This window comes from Giraffa tippelskirchi, chromosome 7 (genome assembly GCF_054371585.1).
Source record: "Giraffa tippelskirchi isolate mGirTip1 chromosome 7, T2T-mGirTip1v1.2.pri, whole genome shotgun sequence".
NCBI classification, from domain to species: Eukaryota; Metazoa; Chordata; class Mammalia; order Artiodactyla; family Giraffidae; genus Giraffa; species Giraffa tippelskirchi.
Window position 1 is genome coordinate 66535624 of NC_137281.1, and position 17101 is coordinate 66552724.

The window sequence follows — 17101 nt, forward strand, 5'->3', positions numbered from 1 at the left end:
AGAAAATACTATTTTAGCATTAATATTTTTATTCTACAAGATATAAATTAGCTTTTTCACTGACATTGATTCCTCAATGTATAAGTTCTTACTTTTCGGTCTGAGCAAGCAAAGCTTTCTTGGAGAATTCAAAATTCCTGTCTATTGACATGGATACGCAAATATATTTTGCAAGATTTTCTCCATGGAAATTTCTCCCATCTCTTCAAGAAGTGGGTATATATTTGGACAAATTACTGAACTAAGCAATAGGAATAAGTTATTGTGTATAAAAAATGAAAATTCTTACGAACAGTAGCATTGAATTTATCTATTAACAGAAAGCAGTTTCCTGTTGAACAGTTCTTTGATCAAAGTTTCTTTCACATCCTTGCTCCTCAGGCTGTAGATCAAGAGGTTCAACATGGGATCACTGTGGTGTAAAACATAGCCACCATTTTTCACTGCTGAATGGACTCGTCTGAAGGGGGTCTAAGATACATGAAGAAAAGAGTTGTATAGCAGATGGTGACAGCTGTCAGATGGGAGCCACAGGTAGAGAAAGCTTTGCTCCTACCTTCTGTGGAACGAATCCTCAATGTGGCAGGAAAAATGTAGATGTAAGAAATGAGGATGATGAAGAGAGAACAAGTGAAGTTAAAACCAGCCACAACAAACATGGACAACTCTTTGTTATAGGTGTTGGAACAAGTCAGCTTAATCAGCGGTGGGTCAGCACAGTAGAAGTGATCAATTTCATCGCGACGAGAGAAGGCTAGGTTGTAGGTCCACATGGTTTCCATCAGGTCAGTGAGCGCTCCATATACATAAGGCACCGTGATGAGGGACTTGCACACACTCTTAGACATTCTGCTGCCATAAAGCAGGGGGTTGCAAATGGCCATGTACCAATCAAAGGCCATGACAGCCAGGATGTAGATCTCTACATGGACCAAGGCAATAAAAAAGTAACACTGAACCGTGCAAGCTGTATAAGAAATGGTTTTCCTCTCTGATAAGAAAATTTTCAACATCTTTGGAGTCACATTGGAAGAGAAACACAGATCCATGAAGGAAAAGTGGCTCAGGGAAAAGTACATGGTGCTGTGGAGGCAGGTATTGACCCTGATTAGGACAATCATGCCAAGATTTCTGCCACTGTGACCATATAAATGGTGAAAAACAGCATGAAGAAGATAATCTGCAATTCCTGGGTACTAGATAGTCCAAGGAGAATGAACTCAGTCACCAATGTGAAGTTTCTTCTCATAATTTCCTGCATGAGATATTGACTTTTACATTTATATTGGATTACAATAAAGTGGAAAAATTGATATTACTATGTCACTAATGGCTTTCTTACCAATTTCTTTTCCTTCTCTTTCTTTTTTATTACTCTGTTTCAACTGTTGTTCATTCTCAGTAAGCATAATCTCAGTCTGGCACTGAAATCTTGTGGGACTCAAGGCATCTCTTTCATTTTTGACATGGCCTTCCACTTTTTTTTTTTTTTAATTTCCCTATTTTTCATTTCCCTTCTAATTGTGCTTCTCTCAAGTTTTTCTTTATCCACTTTCTCCTTCTATTTCTCTGTCCTGGTCTTTTGTTTGAAAAATATACTTTATGGGCATAGCCATCCTCAAACATCACAGTCAGATTTGTTTATCTTTATATCTAATTATATAAACAGGTGAGAAAGCATTTATAAAGAGATAAAGAGAAAGAGTATGATATCAAAAACCAATATCTCCCAAAAGACCTAATTCTTTTTGGATAATTTTCACATAATAAATTACTTAGTGGAGAATACAAAATAATTAAGTTGGGCAAGTTTTATGCTTTCCAACTTTTTCAGACTCAACAGAATAAGAAATTTCTAGGTGAAGAGCTGGAATTTTCCTTCACTTTGTTCAAAAATATATAAATAATTATATTCTGACAGTTGGCCAGCTTTTAAATTCTCCAGCCATTAGCATCCCGTTAGAATATTTTATAGAGAATTTCCCACTGCATGGAGTTGGCAGTGATAAAAATTCTCTCTTCCTGGTCTCACTTCTGGTTTCACTGGGAAATGTGAGAGACAAGATTCTTGGTTCAAAGAGGAATATGCAGAAATCAAATGCTTGCCCATGGATATCTTACATGCGTCAGTTAGTGATTTAAGGTGGTCACTTGAATGCAAACTATTTTTGCATTAAATTGATTTCAGTGTGACTTAAAGGCCAGACTGAACCTGCAAAAGAAGACTGACTCAATGAAGTCTGAGCTGACTGGTCTCCAGATTCCTTGGGTTTTTCTTTATGCCTGGTATTCTGGCTACACATTGATCTGCAAAGCCATATGTTTCCAAAACAGTTTATTTTTTGCTTGAGAAAGCTTGAGTTGACTTCTGTTTTGGCAAGAAATAAAAGAAATAAAAACTCATACTAATAATAACTAAAATATTAGTGTTTGCTTTTCTATGTAGACCTCATCTATATTCGTTAAAAGTCTGCACTTTTGTGGTTATTGGCATTTCTTTTTTTCCATCTAGTTATTTATAAATCATAAGTCTAATGTTGGTATCATGCACGATTGAACAAATAAGTAGGCATTTGGAGGTTATAAATACATGTAGAATAAAGAAATCTACCTACCTATGGGCCAAGAGCTGTCTTCAGAAAGAATATCAATGGCTCTTCTGAGGAATGATGAAGGCAGAATTTATATCATTTGTAGGTTGATATAAGAGATTTCATAAGAAACTGCACAAACAAGTGAGGGTGAAATAATTACTTTTTGAGATAATTATTCTTCACATGAGTTCTCTGGATAAATAACAACTGGGCACAATGCAGATTTACCATGGGGCCCAACCTTCAGTCTCAATATTTTTCTTCTTACATTGGGAAACCCACACCATAGTATTGATGTCTCCCATGGATGTTCATACTACATGCAATTTCCAAATCAATGACTACTTTTACATGCATTCTGATTTTCGAAGCTCAATAATGAATATCATATTTCTTTAAAACTCAGGAAAATTTATTCAATAATTAAATTTCCATTGAACATCTATTTGTAGAATGCAAAATAGATGAGCTTTAAAGTAAGGAATCAAGGCTTCAGAGCCAAGGGTTTTAAATAAGTCACTGATATAAATAGTACTCTTGACTTTGTATTGAATATTCTTTAAAAATTTATAATATTTTATTTATTGTTCAAATAAACCAAACTAAAATCGTTTTTACATTTTTGAGTGCAGCACTTTCACAGCATCATCTTTTAGGATTTGAAATAGCTCAGCTGGGAATCTATCACCTCCTCTAGCTTTGTTCATAGTGATGATAGTGATACCTCCTGAGGCCCACTTGACTTCACACTACAGGACGTTTGGCTCCAGGTGAGTGGATACCATCATGGTTATCTGGGGCATTAAGATCTTTTTTGTATAGTTCTGTGTATTCTTGCCACCTCTTCTTTGTTTCAATAACAGGAAATGACCAGATTTAACGACTCTTATTAAAAGCTACAGTACAGGGATGGACACAGATCACATTTAAACCACTTTGTAAATGAAGAACCACCCATGCTTTCTCACCAATTTACACTACTCATTATCCTACTGAGATATTTGAATTTATTGACCAGGGTGGTAAAATGCAAATGAAAGTGAAAGTCACTTTGTCATGTCCAACTCTTTGTGACCCAATGAACTGTATAGTCCATGGATTCTCCTGGCCAGAATTCTGGAGTAGGTAGATTTTCCCTTTTCCAGGGGATCTTTCCAACCCAGAGATCAAGTCCAGGTCTCCCGCATTGCAGGCGGATTATTTACCAGCTGAGCCACAAGGGAAGCCCATGCTGAAGTCATCTAAATCAATGAAATCACAATCATTTGGTTTCCTTTTATAAGCTCCTATGCTTATAGTTATTGTCATAACAAGCAAACATTAGTTTCTTTCTTTAATCTCTATGTTTATTAAATCATCAATCAAGACCCCCAAATAATTAACATCTCCATTTCATTTTTACTGTGCGGAAATGAGGCAGTGTAAGCAGTCAACATGTTAGATCATTTACCTGAATACTTCATGGTTATGACATTTCTTCACAAAAAGCAGAGCACAACATCCTACAAGATGGGGCAAGGAAAAGTCAGAGAGAAGTGGGCAGAAATGGCTCTGGAGTCTAACAAGCTTTGTACTCTGGACAATCACCCTCATGCTGAGGCTCTGTCATGTAGTCTTTGATCTTTTTTTTTTTTTTTCATTATGATACCACTCCAAAGTACATTTGTAAATATTCGTACTATGAGAAAAACAGAAGAATTTAAACCTGCTTATTTTTTTCATCTGTATGTTAATGAGGGTGGCAATTTTCACTTAATGAGGTCTGAGGTAAGTGTCCAAAACAATTAGTCTGATGACTCCTGAATCTGAGAGTCACATTTTAGCGTTTGTCAAACTGAACTGTACCTTACATTTGATGTGTATGCTTATGACATCCTCTTTTGTGGGGAAAACATAGCATATCATTTTCATCAGGTGAAAGTTGGTGGCAATTAGAGGGGACAATATAGGAGAAAGTGGGCTTCACTGGTCACCCAGATGGTTAAGAAATGCCTGCAATGCAGGAGACACGGGTTCAAACCCTAGTTTGGGAAGACTCCTGAGTAGGGAATGGCCAGTATTCTTACCTCGAGAAGTCCATGGACAGAGGAGCCTGGTGAGCTATGGTCCATGCAAAGATTTGGACACGATTGAGTGATGAGCACATTCACTTTTTTTTTTTTCACTTTCATAGTAGAAAGTACTCAATAAGAGTAATTACTTAGCTGATGATCTAGGTACCACTAATATATTTTACCCACATTACAGAGAAAGAGAAGAAAACTAACTTTTAAAAAAGAACTTTGCCTACATTATAAAATAATAATGATTTTCATACAACTTTCAATGAGAATGTTTCTCACGTTGTACTTATTCTAAATATGTGTTGTTATTTTTTATGCAAACTCAGATTTTTGTTATTGATTCACTTTAGAATTGTTTATAAAAGCATTTGCTAATTTATGAGAATAGATTTCAGGCCATAATTTTATTTTTATTGATGAAAGTATCTATGTCTAATTTCCAAAATATATTTTAGCAATACCAAGTCTTACCTGTGAAAGGAGAGTGACTTCCCAGGGACAACACTGATGTGAAGAACCTGAGAAGTTTATACCAGACTGTCACAGATGAACTAGCTCCCTAAGTTTCAATTATTTTTCATAGAAAACCATTTAGGCTATAAACAAACAAGACTGCTTCACTTTTAAAAAAAAATCTTAAGTTCATTGAAGACATGACTTCTTGCCACACCCCAATATCATCAGGGACTCAAATCTGAAATGGTAAAGCAATGGGACTCATTGTTTGTTTTAACTTAAGCCTAAATGTCTTGATATTTTGAGCTGATTGGGGGATACATTAAGTTCTCCACATTTTGTAGATGTTAAGTTATACTAAATTAGATATGCATACTGGTCCAATGGTATCCTAATTCATAAAACTTTTGACAGAAATGCCAATTTTCCTTTAGATTTTTTTAAAAAATATTTCTTTTGGTTTTGTTACCAATATGCATCCCACTTTAAAACTGATATTTTGCTTTCACTTATTACTTTTTATCATGAACTGTTAACATCTCACTGAAGTGACTTAGCTGTTAACATCTCACAGCCAGAAATAGAAAATAATTTAAAAAGCACTTGTCTAAGCATAACAAGTCATCTTTAAGTTTTCTCATAATGACACTTTTGTCTCAGATTTGCACAAATCTCCTTTTCATGGCCCCATTGCTCACCTTTGGCACCTCCTCCTGAGGCTGGGGAGAATTACGGTGTTGGAAAGCTCTCAGAAGATACGGGAGTTGAGTAGAACATGGTTCTGTTACATAAATCTAGTTGATTGTTCTGCTTTATTCAAATCTTCAGTATCCCCACACATGTTTTATTATTTTATATGTAGAACATGAGAGAGATGAGAGAGATGTTTGTGGATTTTTCTCTTTCTTTTTGTAGTTATCTAAACATTGACTTTATATTATTAGATTATGTCAAGCAATAAACTAATTTTATTCCTAATATCATTTATAGTTTCTATCCCATCTCTAATACTTAAAATCTAAAAGTTGTTTCTGATTTTCACAGATCTTCAGCAGTTCATTTTATTGTGTTTAAATTTTTAACATGCAAGATAGAAGAGTGCATGATATAGGAAAACCACTGGACAATCAGGCAACTTTAGTTAGTTGGACTACTTACATCCTGATTCTAAACCTGTTTCTTTATATTTTAAACAGTTATAATAATAAATATTTAGCAAAGAGAATATGGTGGATATACAGATAACATAAATGTGTTGGTGATTCTTCCTTTGTCAGCCTATCTCATCAAGACCTAATGTCTTTTTTCTCTACATTTTTTTTTTTTTTTGCCCACCTGAAATTTCATCTTTAGATTTCATTGCTAGAGCTCCTTTGGTTTTGAATTTCCAAGTTTGGCCAGTGGGAGAAACCAAGAGCATAACAGAGGTGAGAGCATAAGAGAAAAGTATCCAAATTTCTTTCTCATTTCCCCACAGTTTCACAATGAAGTGTTAAGGTGGCTGCATTCTTCCAAGGAAAATTTCTGCTGAGGCGAGTGTTGAGATGTGGCCTGGGATGTTCTTCCTGGATTTAGTTTCACTGGACTCCTGACAGTGGCCTTTGTTTTGGCTGCTTCAGGACTGGGATTTATTTATCTTCTGAACTTAGCCTCGAGGTGCTTCAAATACTTGGATTGATTTCTTTAACACTGTCTGTGTTCTCTTATTAAATTAAATTCTTTCCATTAAATTCTCTTCTGTTAATGAGCATAATTTTGTTTTGCCTCCACAGAGTTTGACCTCCATTCACCATGCTGTCTACCTCTCTGCCCTACCCTCGACTAACACACTCTGCTTTCATTACTTACTTATATTTCTAGTGTCACTGCTAGAATTCAAATCTCTGTGAGCAGAGGTGTCATTTCCATAGCTAGCACGGTACCTATATTTAATTGAGGACTGTAAAACAACTCTTATTTTTCTGGCTCTCAGGTAAATCTGCATTTCATTGAATGCATAATCTCAGCCCTCAAACTGAAAGTCTACAGAGAGGATTTGGGATAATGACAAACTTGTTTAAAAATCACAGGAAAGAAAACACAATAGGAGTAATTAGTTATAGGTAACAGGCACTGAGTAATTGATATGTGCCAGCCTTAGGCTTAACAGCTACACAAACATTAGCTCAGTTAAACTTACAAACGGTGTAGGGGCTTAGTATTAGTACTTTCATTTTACAGCTAGGAAACTGAAACAAGTAGAGGTTAATTAACTTTACCTGGAACCTACAGTTAATAAACTGTGAGGCTGGGATCAAACAGATTATTAGTCTTTGATATCGTATTGCTTAGAATAGAAATGCAGCAAGTTCACACAATGCTGCACTTTCTCTGGGTATAAAGGCATTCACTTATTGATTATGATGATATTAAAAACTCAGTTTTAAAATTTCTATGAATTAAAGTTATATGACATTGTGAGAATATATCCTCAGAGGATATGACTTTAAGAGATCAGCAAAGAGGCACTGAAAATACAAAAGTATAAATATAACTAAATCTCAACAAACACTGAAATTGAATATTAGAAAATGAAAAAGATAGTATCTTGCCCACAGACAAATAACAAATAATCTGGTAATATACCCATCTGCATAGCCAAACAAAAAGAAGACAGAATATAAGATATGTTAAATACTGAAAACAAGTGTCGGTCTTTCTATATTCATACCCAAATACATTCTCCTTTGAGAATGGACAAGTGATATTCTTAGATAAGTGGATAGCGAAGGTCTCTCACTGAAAGAACTGATTAAGGATATATATCACATGGAAGAAAACTAAACCATGAATGAAGAGTGGGTGCCATATAATAGTGAGAGAAAAATTGATAAATGTCATGAAGGTTAAAGGAACACGAGCATTGAATCACCATTTAATACAATTATAACTGTAATCATATACAATATAGATAATATTTAAAGTTCATTAATAAATAATTTACTATTAATGATTTATTCTATACCTGCAAACGACAGTTATAAGTTAGGAGCAGGATGAATTCATAATTAAAATACTGTATGTCCCTTTCATTATAGAATAGCAAAGTAGTTGGACTGATTAAGGAAGACTAAGATAAGACAAGTATGCATACACAATTGAAGGGAACTTATTAATAATAGAAAACAGAATGTGTCAGAGTCAAACAAGGATTAAAAAGGAAGGAAAGTTGCAAAATATGATTTAATTCACAGTAGGTAAAGAGGAGAAAAAGCATAAAGAAGTTTGTGAAAAGCACAAACTAAGTTGTCAGAAATATTCAAAAGTGCCAATATCCAGAATAAAATAAGAAATATGATCCAAAAGTCTCCAAGCCTGAAAAAAAAAAAGTCAAAATAAACATACTAGATATAACCAACTAAAAACAAACAAATAAAACTGCCAAATATATGTGAATATCAGACAAATAACACTTTTAGACTTTATACATCATAGAAGGGTTAGAAAGTATAAATGATGAAAGGAATAACACTAGTTCAGTACTTGATAAGACCTAATGATATAGTCTCAATAGTTTCAAAAACTACAAAAGAAAATAGGCAAATCCACATCATCTTTCTCCATTTCTTTGTATGAAAATTCAAACATCTGTAAGAACACTGAAGGTCTGATAAAAGAAAATTCACTAGATAGACTGGAATGCAAAAGTAGGAAGTCAGGAAACACCTGGAGTAACAGGCAAATTTGGCCTTGGAATACAGAATGAAGCAGGGCAAAGGCTAATAGAGTTTTGCCAAGAGAATGCACTGCTCAGAGCAAACACCCTCTTCCAACAACACAAGACTCTACACATGGACATCAACAGATGGTCAACACTGAAATCAGATGGATTATATTTTTTGCAGCCAAAGATGGAGAAGCTCTATACAGTCAGGAAAAACAAGACCGGGAGTGGACTGTGGCTCAGATCGTGAACTGCTTATTGCCAAATTCAGACTTAAACTGAAGAAAGTAGGGAAAACCACTAGTCCATTCAGGTATGACCTAATCAAATCCCTTATGAATATACAGTAGAAGTGACAAATAGATTTAAGGGACTAGATCTGATAGACAGAGGGCCTGATGAACTATGGACAGAGGTTGGTGACATTGTACAGGAGACAGGGATCAAGACCACCCCCATGGAAAAGAAATGAAGAAAAGCAAAATGGCTGTCTGAGGAGGCCTTACAGATAGCTGTGAAAAGACGGGAAGCGAAAAGCAAAGGAGGAAAGGAAAGATATTCCCATTTGAATGCAGAGTTCCAAAGAATAGCAAGGAGAGAAAAGAGAGCCTTCCTCAGCGATCAGTGTAAAGAAATAGAGGAAAACAATAGAATGGGAAAGACTAGAGATCTCTTCAAGAAAATTAGAGATACCAAGGGAACATTTCATGCAATGATGGGCTCGAAAAAGGACAGAAATGGTATGGAACTAACAGAAGCAGAAGGTAGTAAGAAGAGGTGGCAAGAATACACAGAAGAACTGTACAAAAAAAGATCTTCACGACCCAGATAATCACGATGGTGTGATCACTCACCTAGAGCCAGACCTCCTGGAATGTGAAGTCAAGTGGGCCTTAGAAAGCATCACTATGAAGAAAGCTAGTGGAAGTGATGGGATTCCAGTTGAGCTATTTCAAATCCTAAAAGATGATGCCGTGAAAGTGCTTCACTCAATATGCCAGCAAATTTGGAAACCTCAGCAGTGGCCACAGGACTGGAAAAGGTCAGTTTTCATTCCAATCTCAAAGAAAGGCAATGCCAAAGAATGCTCAATTGCACTGATCTCACACGCAAGTAAAGTAATGTTCAAAATTCTCCAAGCCAGGCTTCAGCAATATGTGAACCGTGAAATTCCAGAAATTCATCCTGGTTTTAGAAAAGGCAGAGGAACCAGAGATCAAGTTGCCAACATCCGCTGGATCATCGGAAAAGCAAGAGAGTTCCAGAAAAAAACACCTATTTCTGCTTTATTGACTATGCCAAAGGCTTTGTCTGTGTGGATCATAATAAACTGTGAAAAATTCTTAAAGAAATGGGAATACCAGACCATCTGACCTGTCTCTTGAGAAACCTGTATGCAGGTAAGGAAGCAACAGCTAGAACTGGACATGGAGCAACAGACTGGTTCCAAATAGGAAAAGGAGTACGTCAAGGCTGTATATTGTCACCCTGCTTATTTAACTTATATGCAGAGTACATCATGAGAAACGTTGGGCTGGAAGAAACACAAGCTGGAACCAATATTGCTGGGAGAAATATCAATAACCTCAGATATGCAGATAACACCACCCTCATGGCAGAAAGTGAAGAGAAACTAAAAAAACCACTTGATGAAAGTGAAAGAGGAGAGTGAAAAAGTTGGCTTAAAGCTCAACATTCAGAAAACTAAGATCATGGCATCTGGTCCCATCACTTCATGTGAAATAGATGGGGAAGCAGTGGAAACATTGTCAGACTTTATTTTTCTGGGCTCCAAAATCACTGCAGATGGTGACTGTAGCCATGAAATTAAAAGACACTTACTCCTTGGAAGGAAGGTTATGGCCAACCTAGATAGCATATTGAAAAGCAGAGACATTACTTGCCAACAAATGTTGATCCAGTCAAGGCTAAGATTTTTCCAGTAGTCATGTGTGGATGTGAGATTTGGACAGTGAAGAAAGCTGAGCCCTGAAGAATTGATGCTTTTGAACTGTGGTGTTGGAGAAGACTCTTGAGAGTCCCTTGACTGCAAGGAGACCCAAGCAGTCCATCCTAAAGGAGGTCAGTCTTGGGTGTTCATTGTAAGGACTGATGTTGAAGCTGAAACTCCAGTACTTTGGCCAACTGATGCAAAGAGCTGACTCATTGGAAAAGACCCTGATGCTGGGAAGGATTGGGGGCAGGAGGAGAAGGGGACAACAGAGGATGAGATGGCTGGATGACATCACCGACTCGATGGACATGGGTTTGAGTAGACTCTGGGAGTTGTTGATGGACAGGGAGGCGTGGTGTCTGTGATTCATGGGGTCGCAAGGAGTCAGACACAACTGAGCGACTGAAGTGAACTGAAAACTTGATAGGACCCTGCTCTGCTCAGTTCCCATCTCTTCTAAGCATGTTTCAGTGTCATAGTCTTTTTCCCAGATACGCCTCAGGAGGAGAAGCCAAAGATGAGCACTAGTGTCCATGACATGCAGAGGTACAGGATCTGAGTTTCTAAAAGAATGAAATAAAAGGAACAGCACAGGGACGGCTGTTCAATATTATATAATAATCTAAATGGGAAAACAATTTGAAAAATACAGATACATGTATAAGTATGACTAAGTCACTTTACTGTACACTTGAGACTAACACAATATTGTTAATCAATTCTGCTCCAAGATAAAATAAAAATTTAAAAAATGAAAAATGTGACATTGTATGATATATTAATTGCTAGTTATCCTGACTCTGGTAACATTTATGTTGGTTTATATTTTGGATGTGTACTGGAAATCATTCATAACAACAACAATAAAAAAAATGAAACCTCAAAACTAGTTTTATGATAGGGATATAAATGGCTTAAAAAACTTAAAGGAAATAATAAAAATATTCTCTGGGATATTTAGGATTTACATCAACAATCTTATGACTAAGGAATCTATTGGACCAGTACTAATATCTAAAGTTATATCTTGGAGTAATAACCTGAGATTCCTAAAGATCTTCATTCGTATATAATTTGAATAAAAAAATATAAAAGAAACAATCCAACAAACAAGTTCACATGTTTGGTGACTTTGAGTAATGTAGATAGCATAATCTGTCTTTTGCTAATTTTATAGAGCAATGACAATGGTGTTTGCTCCTGTGTCTTAGTATATGTGTGGTATTATTTTAATATACTGTGTCAAAACTAACAATTTGATAACATTCTTCTAAGTCTCATCAGTTCAGTTCAGTCGCTCAGTCATGTCCGACTCCTTGCGACCCCGTGAACTGCAGCATGCCAGGCATCCCTGTTCATCACCAACTCCCTGAGTCCACCCAAACCCATGTCCATCGAGTCGGTGATGCCATCCAGCCATCTCATCCTCTGTCATTCGCTTCTCCTCCTGCCCTCAATCCTTCCCAGGATCAGGGTCTTTTCCAATGAGTCAGCTCTTCACATCAGGTGGCTAAAGTACTGGAGTTTCAGCTTCAACATCAGACTTGCCAATGAACATCCAGGACTGATCTCCTTTAGGATGGACTGGTTGGATCTTCTTACAGTCCAAGGGACTTGCAAGAGTCTTCTCCAACACCACAGTTCAAGAGCATCGATTCTTCGGCACTCAGCTTTCTTTATAGTCCAAATCTCACATCCATACGTGACCACTGGAAAAACCATAGCCTTGACTAGACGAATCTTCTTTGGCAAAGTAATGTCTCTGCTTTTCAATATGCTATCTAGGTTGGTCATAACTTTCCTTCCAAAGAGTAAGTGTCTTTTAATTTCATGGCTACAGTCACCATCTGCAGTGATTTTGGAGCCCCGAAAAATAAAGTCAGCCACTGTTTCCACTGTTTCCCCATCTATCTGCCATGAAGTGATGGGACTGGATGCCATGGTCTTAGTTTTCTGAATGTTGAGTTTTAAGCCAACTTTTTCACTCTCCTCTCTTTCACTTTCATCAAGAAGCTCTTTAGTTCTTCTTTACTTTCTGCCATGAGGGTGGTGTCATCTGCATATCTGAGGTTATTGATATTTCTCCCAGCAATCTTGATTCCAGCTTGTGTTTCCTCCATCCCAGCATTTCTCATGATGTACTCTGCATATAAGTTAAATAATCACGGTAACAATATACAGCCTTGATGTACTCCTTTTCCTATTTGTAAACAGTCTGTTGTTCCATGTCCAGTTCTAACTGTTGCTTCCTGACCTGCATATAGGTTTCTCAAAAGACAGGTCAGATGGTTTCGTATTCCCATCTCTTTAAGAATTTTTCACAGTTTATTATGATCCACACAGCCAAAGGCTTTGGCACAGTCAATAAAGCAGAAATAGATGTTTTCTGGTACTCCCTTGCTTTTTTGATGATCCATCGGATGTTAACAATTTGATTTCTGGTTCAAAACCTTTTCTAAAACCAACCTGAATATCTGGAATTTCACGGTTCATATATTGCTGAAGCCTGGCTTGGAGAATTTTAAGCATTACTTTGCTAGCCTATTGCGGCTGCTGCTGCTAATTCGCTTCAGTCGTGTCCAACTCTGTGCGACCCCATAGACGGCAGCCCATCAGGCTCCCCCGTCCCTGGGATTCCCCAGGCAAGAACACTGGAGTGGGTTGCCATTTCCTTGTCCAATGCATGAAAGTGAAAAGTGAAAGTGAAGTCGCTCAGTTGTGTCTGACTCTTCATGACTCCGTGGACTGTAGCCTAGATGAGTGCAATTGTGCAGTAGTTTGAGCATTCTTTGGTATTGCCTTTCTTTGTTATTGGAATGAAAACTGACCTTTTCCAGTCCTGTGGCCACTGCTAAATTTTCCAAATTTGTTACGTCTAAGTCTCATAGGTGATTTATAAAAGGAAAAGAATAGTCAATAACCAAAACGATTTGTTAATTTAAAGTGCTCACTGATTGATTTGAGAATATGGTTATGTTACATACCTCTGACCAAAATGTCTATGCTATTTGGCAAATAGTTTATCTTAAATTGCCCTTCTGACTGCTTTTTAAGCATTTCTTTTGCCAGCAGATCCTCCCAACCCAGTTTGAAACTTGTATTTTTTGAGTCGCCTGCACTGCAAGCAGATCCTTTACCACTGAGCCACCAGAGCAGCCTCTTTAACAGTTCTAATAATTGTAAATCATTATGCTGAACACCAGGCTTCCCTGGTGGCTCAGACACTAAAGAATCTGCCCACAATAGAGGAGACCTGGGTTTGATCCCTGAGTTGGAAGATCCCCTAGAGAAGGGCATGTCAACCCACTTGAGTATTCTTGCCTGGAGAATCCCCATGGACAGAGGAGTCTGGCAGGCTACAGTTCATGTGGTCACAAAGAGTCGGACATGACTGAGCAACTTTTAAATGTTGTATATCTGAAATTTAAAATTACAAATCAATTATAAATCAATTTAAAAAAATCAACTCGATTGACCTAACAGAACAAAGTTCTACTCAACTCTTGTCTCTTCTGAGGAGTTTTCCAGCATCATGAGCTTCTCCAACCTGTATGTCCCAGGGGGAGACGCCAAAGGTGAGCAGTCAGGTCTATGACATGGAGATTTGTGCGAATTTGAAACAAAGTGTCATTGTGTGAAAACTTAATGATGATTATTATACTTCGAAAAGTGCTCTTTATATTATTTACTATTTTTGTATGTGAGCTATTAATAGTGTGTACTAAAAAAATAAAAAAGTGAAAGCCAATATAAGTTAATGCCAGAGGTATATTGGTAAATAAATAAATAAATAAATAAAAATAAATATTAAAAAAAATCCAAAGGAAATTTGGCATTTCTGTCAAACATTTAATAAATGAGGATTCCATTAGTCTAGTACTAATATCTAAATATAGTTCTTAGAGTAATAATTTAAGATACCCAAAAATCTTCTTGGATATATAACGTGAACAAAGGGAAAAACCAACCAACTAAGGAAAAAGCTTTCCTCCTTATATGATTGGCAATTTTTGGAAAATAATTTGGAAAATTTTAAACCCCTCAAATCAAACAAATTTGCATTGTCTTAGCATCGTTCGTAATTCTGTCTTTTATAACTTTCTACCTTTATGAATATTGTGCACAGAATTATCTGTCCTTTACTAATATTACAAAAACAACAATGCTGTCTGGTCTTGTCACTGAATTTCCATGTGGTATTCATTTTAAATACACTGAAATGATACAAGCTAATGATCTGACAGATTTGTTCACATTTCATAAGTGAATTGCAAAAGGAAAAAATAAGTCAATGACAAAAGTGTCTTATTAACTTAAAATTCTCTCTAATCAGTCAGAGAATACAAATATATTAAATACCTCTGGCCAAATGTGTACCTAATTTAACAAAGAAAAATGTCTCTTGAATCACTCTCTTTATTGCTCTTTTAATATCTTTGTTCCGAAGGCTGTAGATCAAAGGGTTTAGCATAGGACTCAGAAAGATATAAAAAACAGCTACAATTTTGGTTTGTTCTATAGATGCCTCAGAAGGCAGCCCAGATACATCCAGAACATTGTCCCATAAAACAGTGACAACTGTCAGATGAGACCCACAGGTGGAGAAGGCCTTGTGCCTCCCTTCTGGAGAAAGCATTTGTAGAATGGCTGTAAAGATGAAAATGTAGGAGATGAGGATGATGGTGAGAGAAAACATGAGGTTGGAACCAGCCACCACAAACATGGCATTTTCTTTGACATAAGTATCTGAGTAGGCCAGGACTAGGAGAGTTGGGTCCTCACAGTAAAAGTGGTTGATTTCATTGGGTCCACAGAAGGAGAGGTGGAGCATCAGGATGGTCTGGGCAAGACCATTTGCAAAGCCATAAGTATAAGATGTAGCAACGAGAGAGAGGCAGACACCTCGGGACATTTTGCTGCCATATAACAAGGATTTGCAGATGGCCAGGTAGTGGTCATAGGAGAAGGCAATGGCACCCCACTCCAGTACTCTTGCCTGGAAAATCCCATGGACGGAGGAGCCTGGTAGGCTGCAGTCCATGGGGTCGCTAAGAGTCGGACACGACTGAGCGACTTCACTTTCACTTTTCCCTTTCATACACTGGAGAAGGAAATGGCAACCCACTCCAGTATTCTTGCCTGGAGAATCCCAGGGACGGGGGAGCCTGGTGGGCTACTGTCTATGGGGTCGCACAGAGTTGGACACGACTGAAGCGACTTAGCAGCAGCAGCAGTAGCAGCAGGTAGTGGTCATAAGCCATTGCTGTGAGCATATAGCTATCTGTGAGCTCCAAGGAAATGAAAAACTCAAATTGTATAAAGAAACCAAGGAAGGAAATGGTTTTTCTCTTGGATAAGAGATTGACCAGCATCTGAGGAGTGAAATTGGTGGCATAACAGAGATCTACAAAGGAGACGTGGCTGAGGAAGAAGTACACTGGAGTGTGAAGCTTTGAGTCAGTTCTGATTAACAAAATCATGCCCACATTGCCGATGACTGTGCTCAGGTAGATGACTAGGAAGACCACAAAAAGGAAATACTACAACTCAGCTTGATCTGTCAGTCCCAGGAGGATAAACTCAGTCACTTCCGTGTAGTTTTCCTTTAACATTGTGTTTGCTCAGCTTCCAATGATGTCTAAATTAAATGAAATAAAAATGCATTTTTTTTTTTATCATTTTCCATTATTAACATTTCATCAATGTCTACTGCTTTCAAACTTCTAAACACATGTGGCATAAAGAAGTTACACAGGGGAATTTCCAGGTGATCCAGTGGTTAAAACTTCATTTTGCAATTCAGGGAACAAAGATTTGATCCCCTTTTAGGGATCTATGATCCCACATGCCTCATGGCCAAAAAAGATAGAACATAAAACAGAAACAATATTATAAGAAATTCAGTAGTCTTTAAAAATGTTCCTCATAGGGGCGGTCCTAAGATGGCAGAGGAATAGGACTAGGAGATGACTTTCTCTTCCACAAATTCACCGAAAGAACATTTAGACACTGAGCAAATTCCACAAAACAACTTCTGAATGCTGGCAGAGGACATCAGACACATAGAAAGGCAGCTCATAGTCTTCGAAAGGAGGTAGGACAAAATATAAAAGACAAGAAGAGAGACAAAAGAGGTAGGGATGGAGATCCGTCCCGGGAAGGGAGTCTTGAAAATGAGAGAAGTTTCCAAACACCAGGAAACACTCTCTCTGGTGGGTCTGTGGCAAGCCTTGGAATTGAAGAGGGCAAAATAACCAGGAGGAAAAATAAATAAATAATTAAAACCCGCGGTTTATGAACCTAACAGCAACTCCCAGAGGGAGTGCAGCAC

The 17101-nt window shown here is 37.3% G+C and overlaps 1 protein-coding gene and 1 pseudogene across 1 annotated transcript; both read right to left on the minus strand.

The window, feature by feature from the left end:
- Positions 1–306: 306 nt before the first annotated feature.
- On the minus strand, positions 307–1249 carry LOC145513763 (olfactory receptor 5M8-like; annotated as a pseudogene).
- A 13872-nt stretch (positions 1250–15121) lies between these two features.
- On the minus strand, positions 15122–16382 carry LOC145513765 (olfactory receptor 5M5-like). The gene is given in 2 exon segments (XM_081510740.1): positions 15122–15732; positions 16028–16382. Coding segments are annotated over 2 exon segments (966 nt in total).
- Positions 16383–17101: the final 719 nt, after the last annotated feature.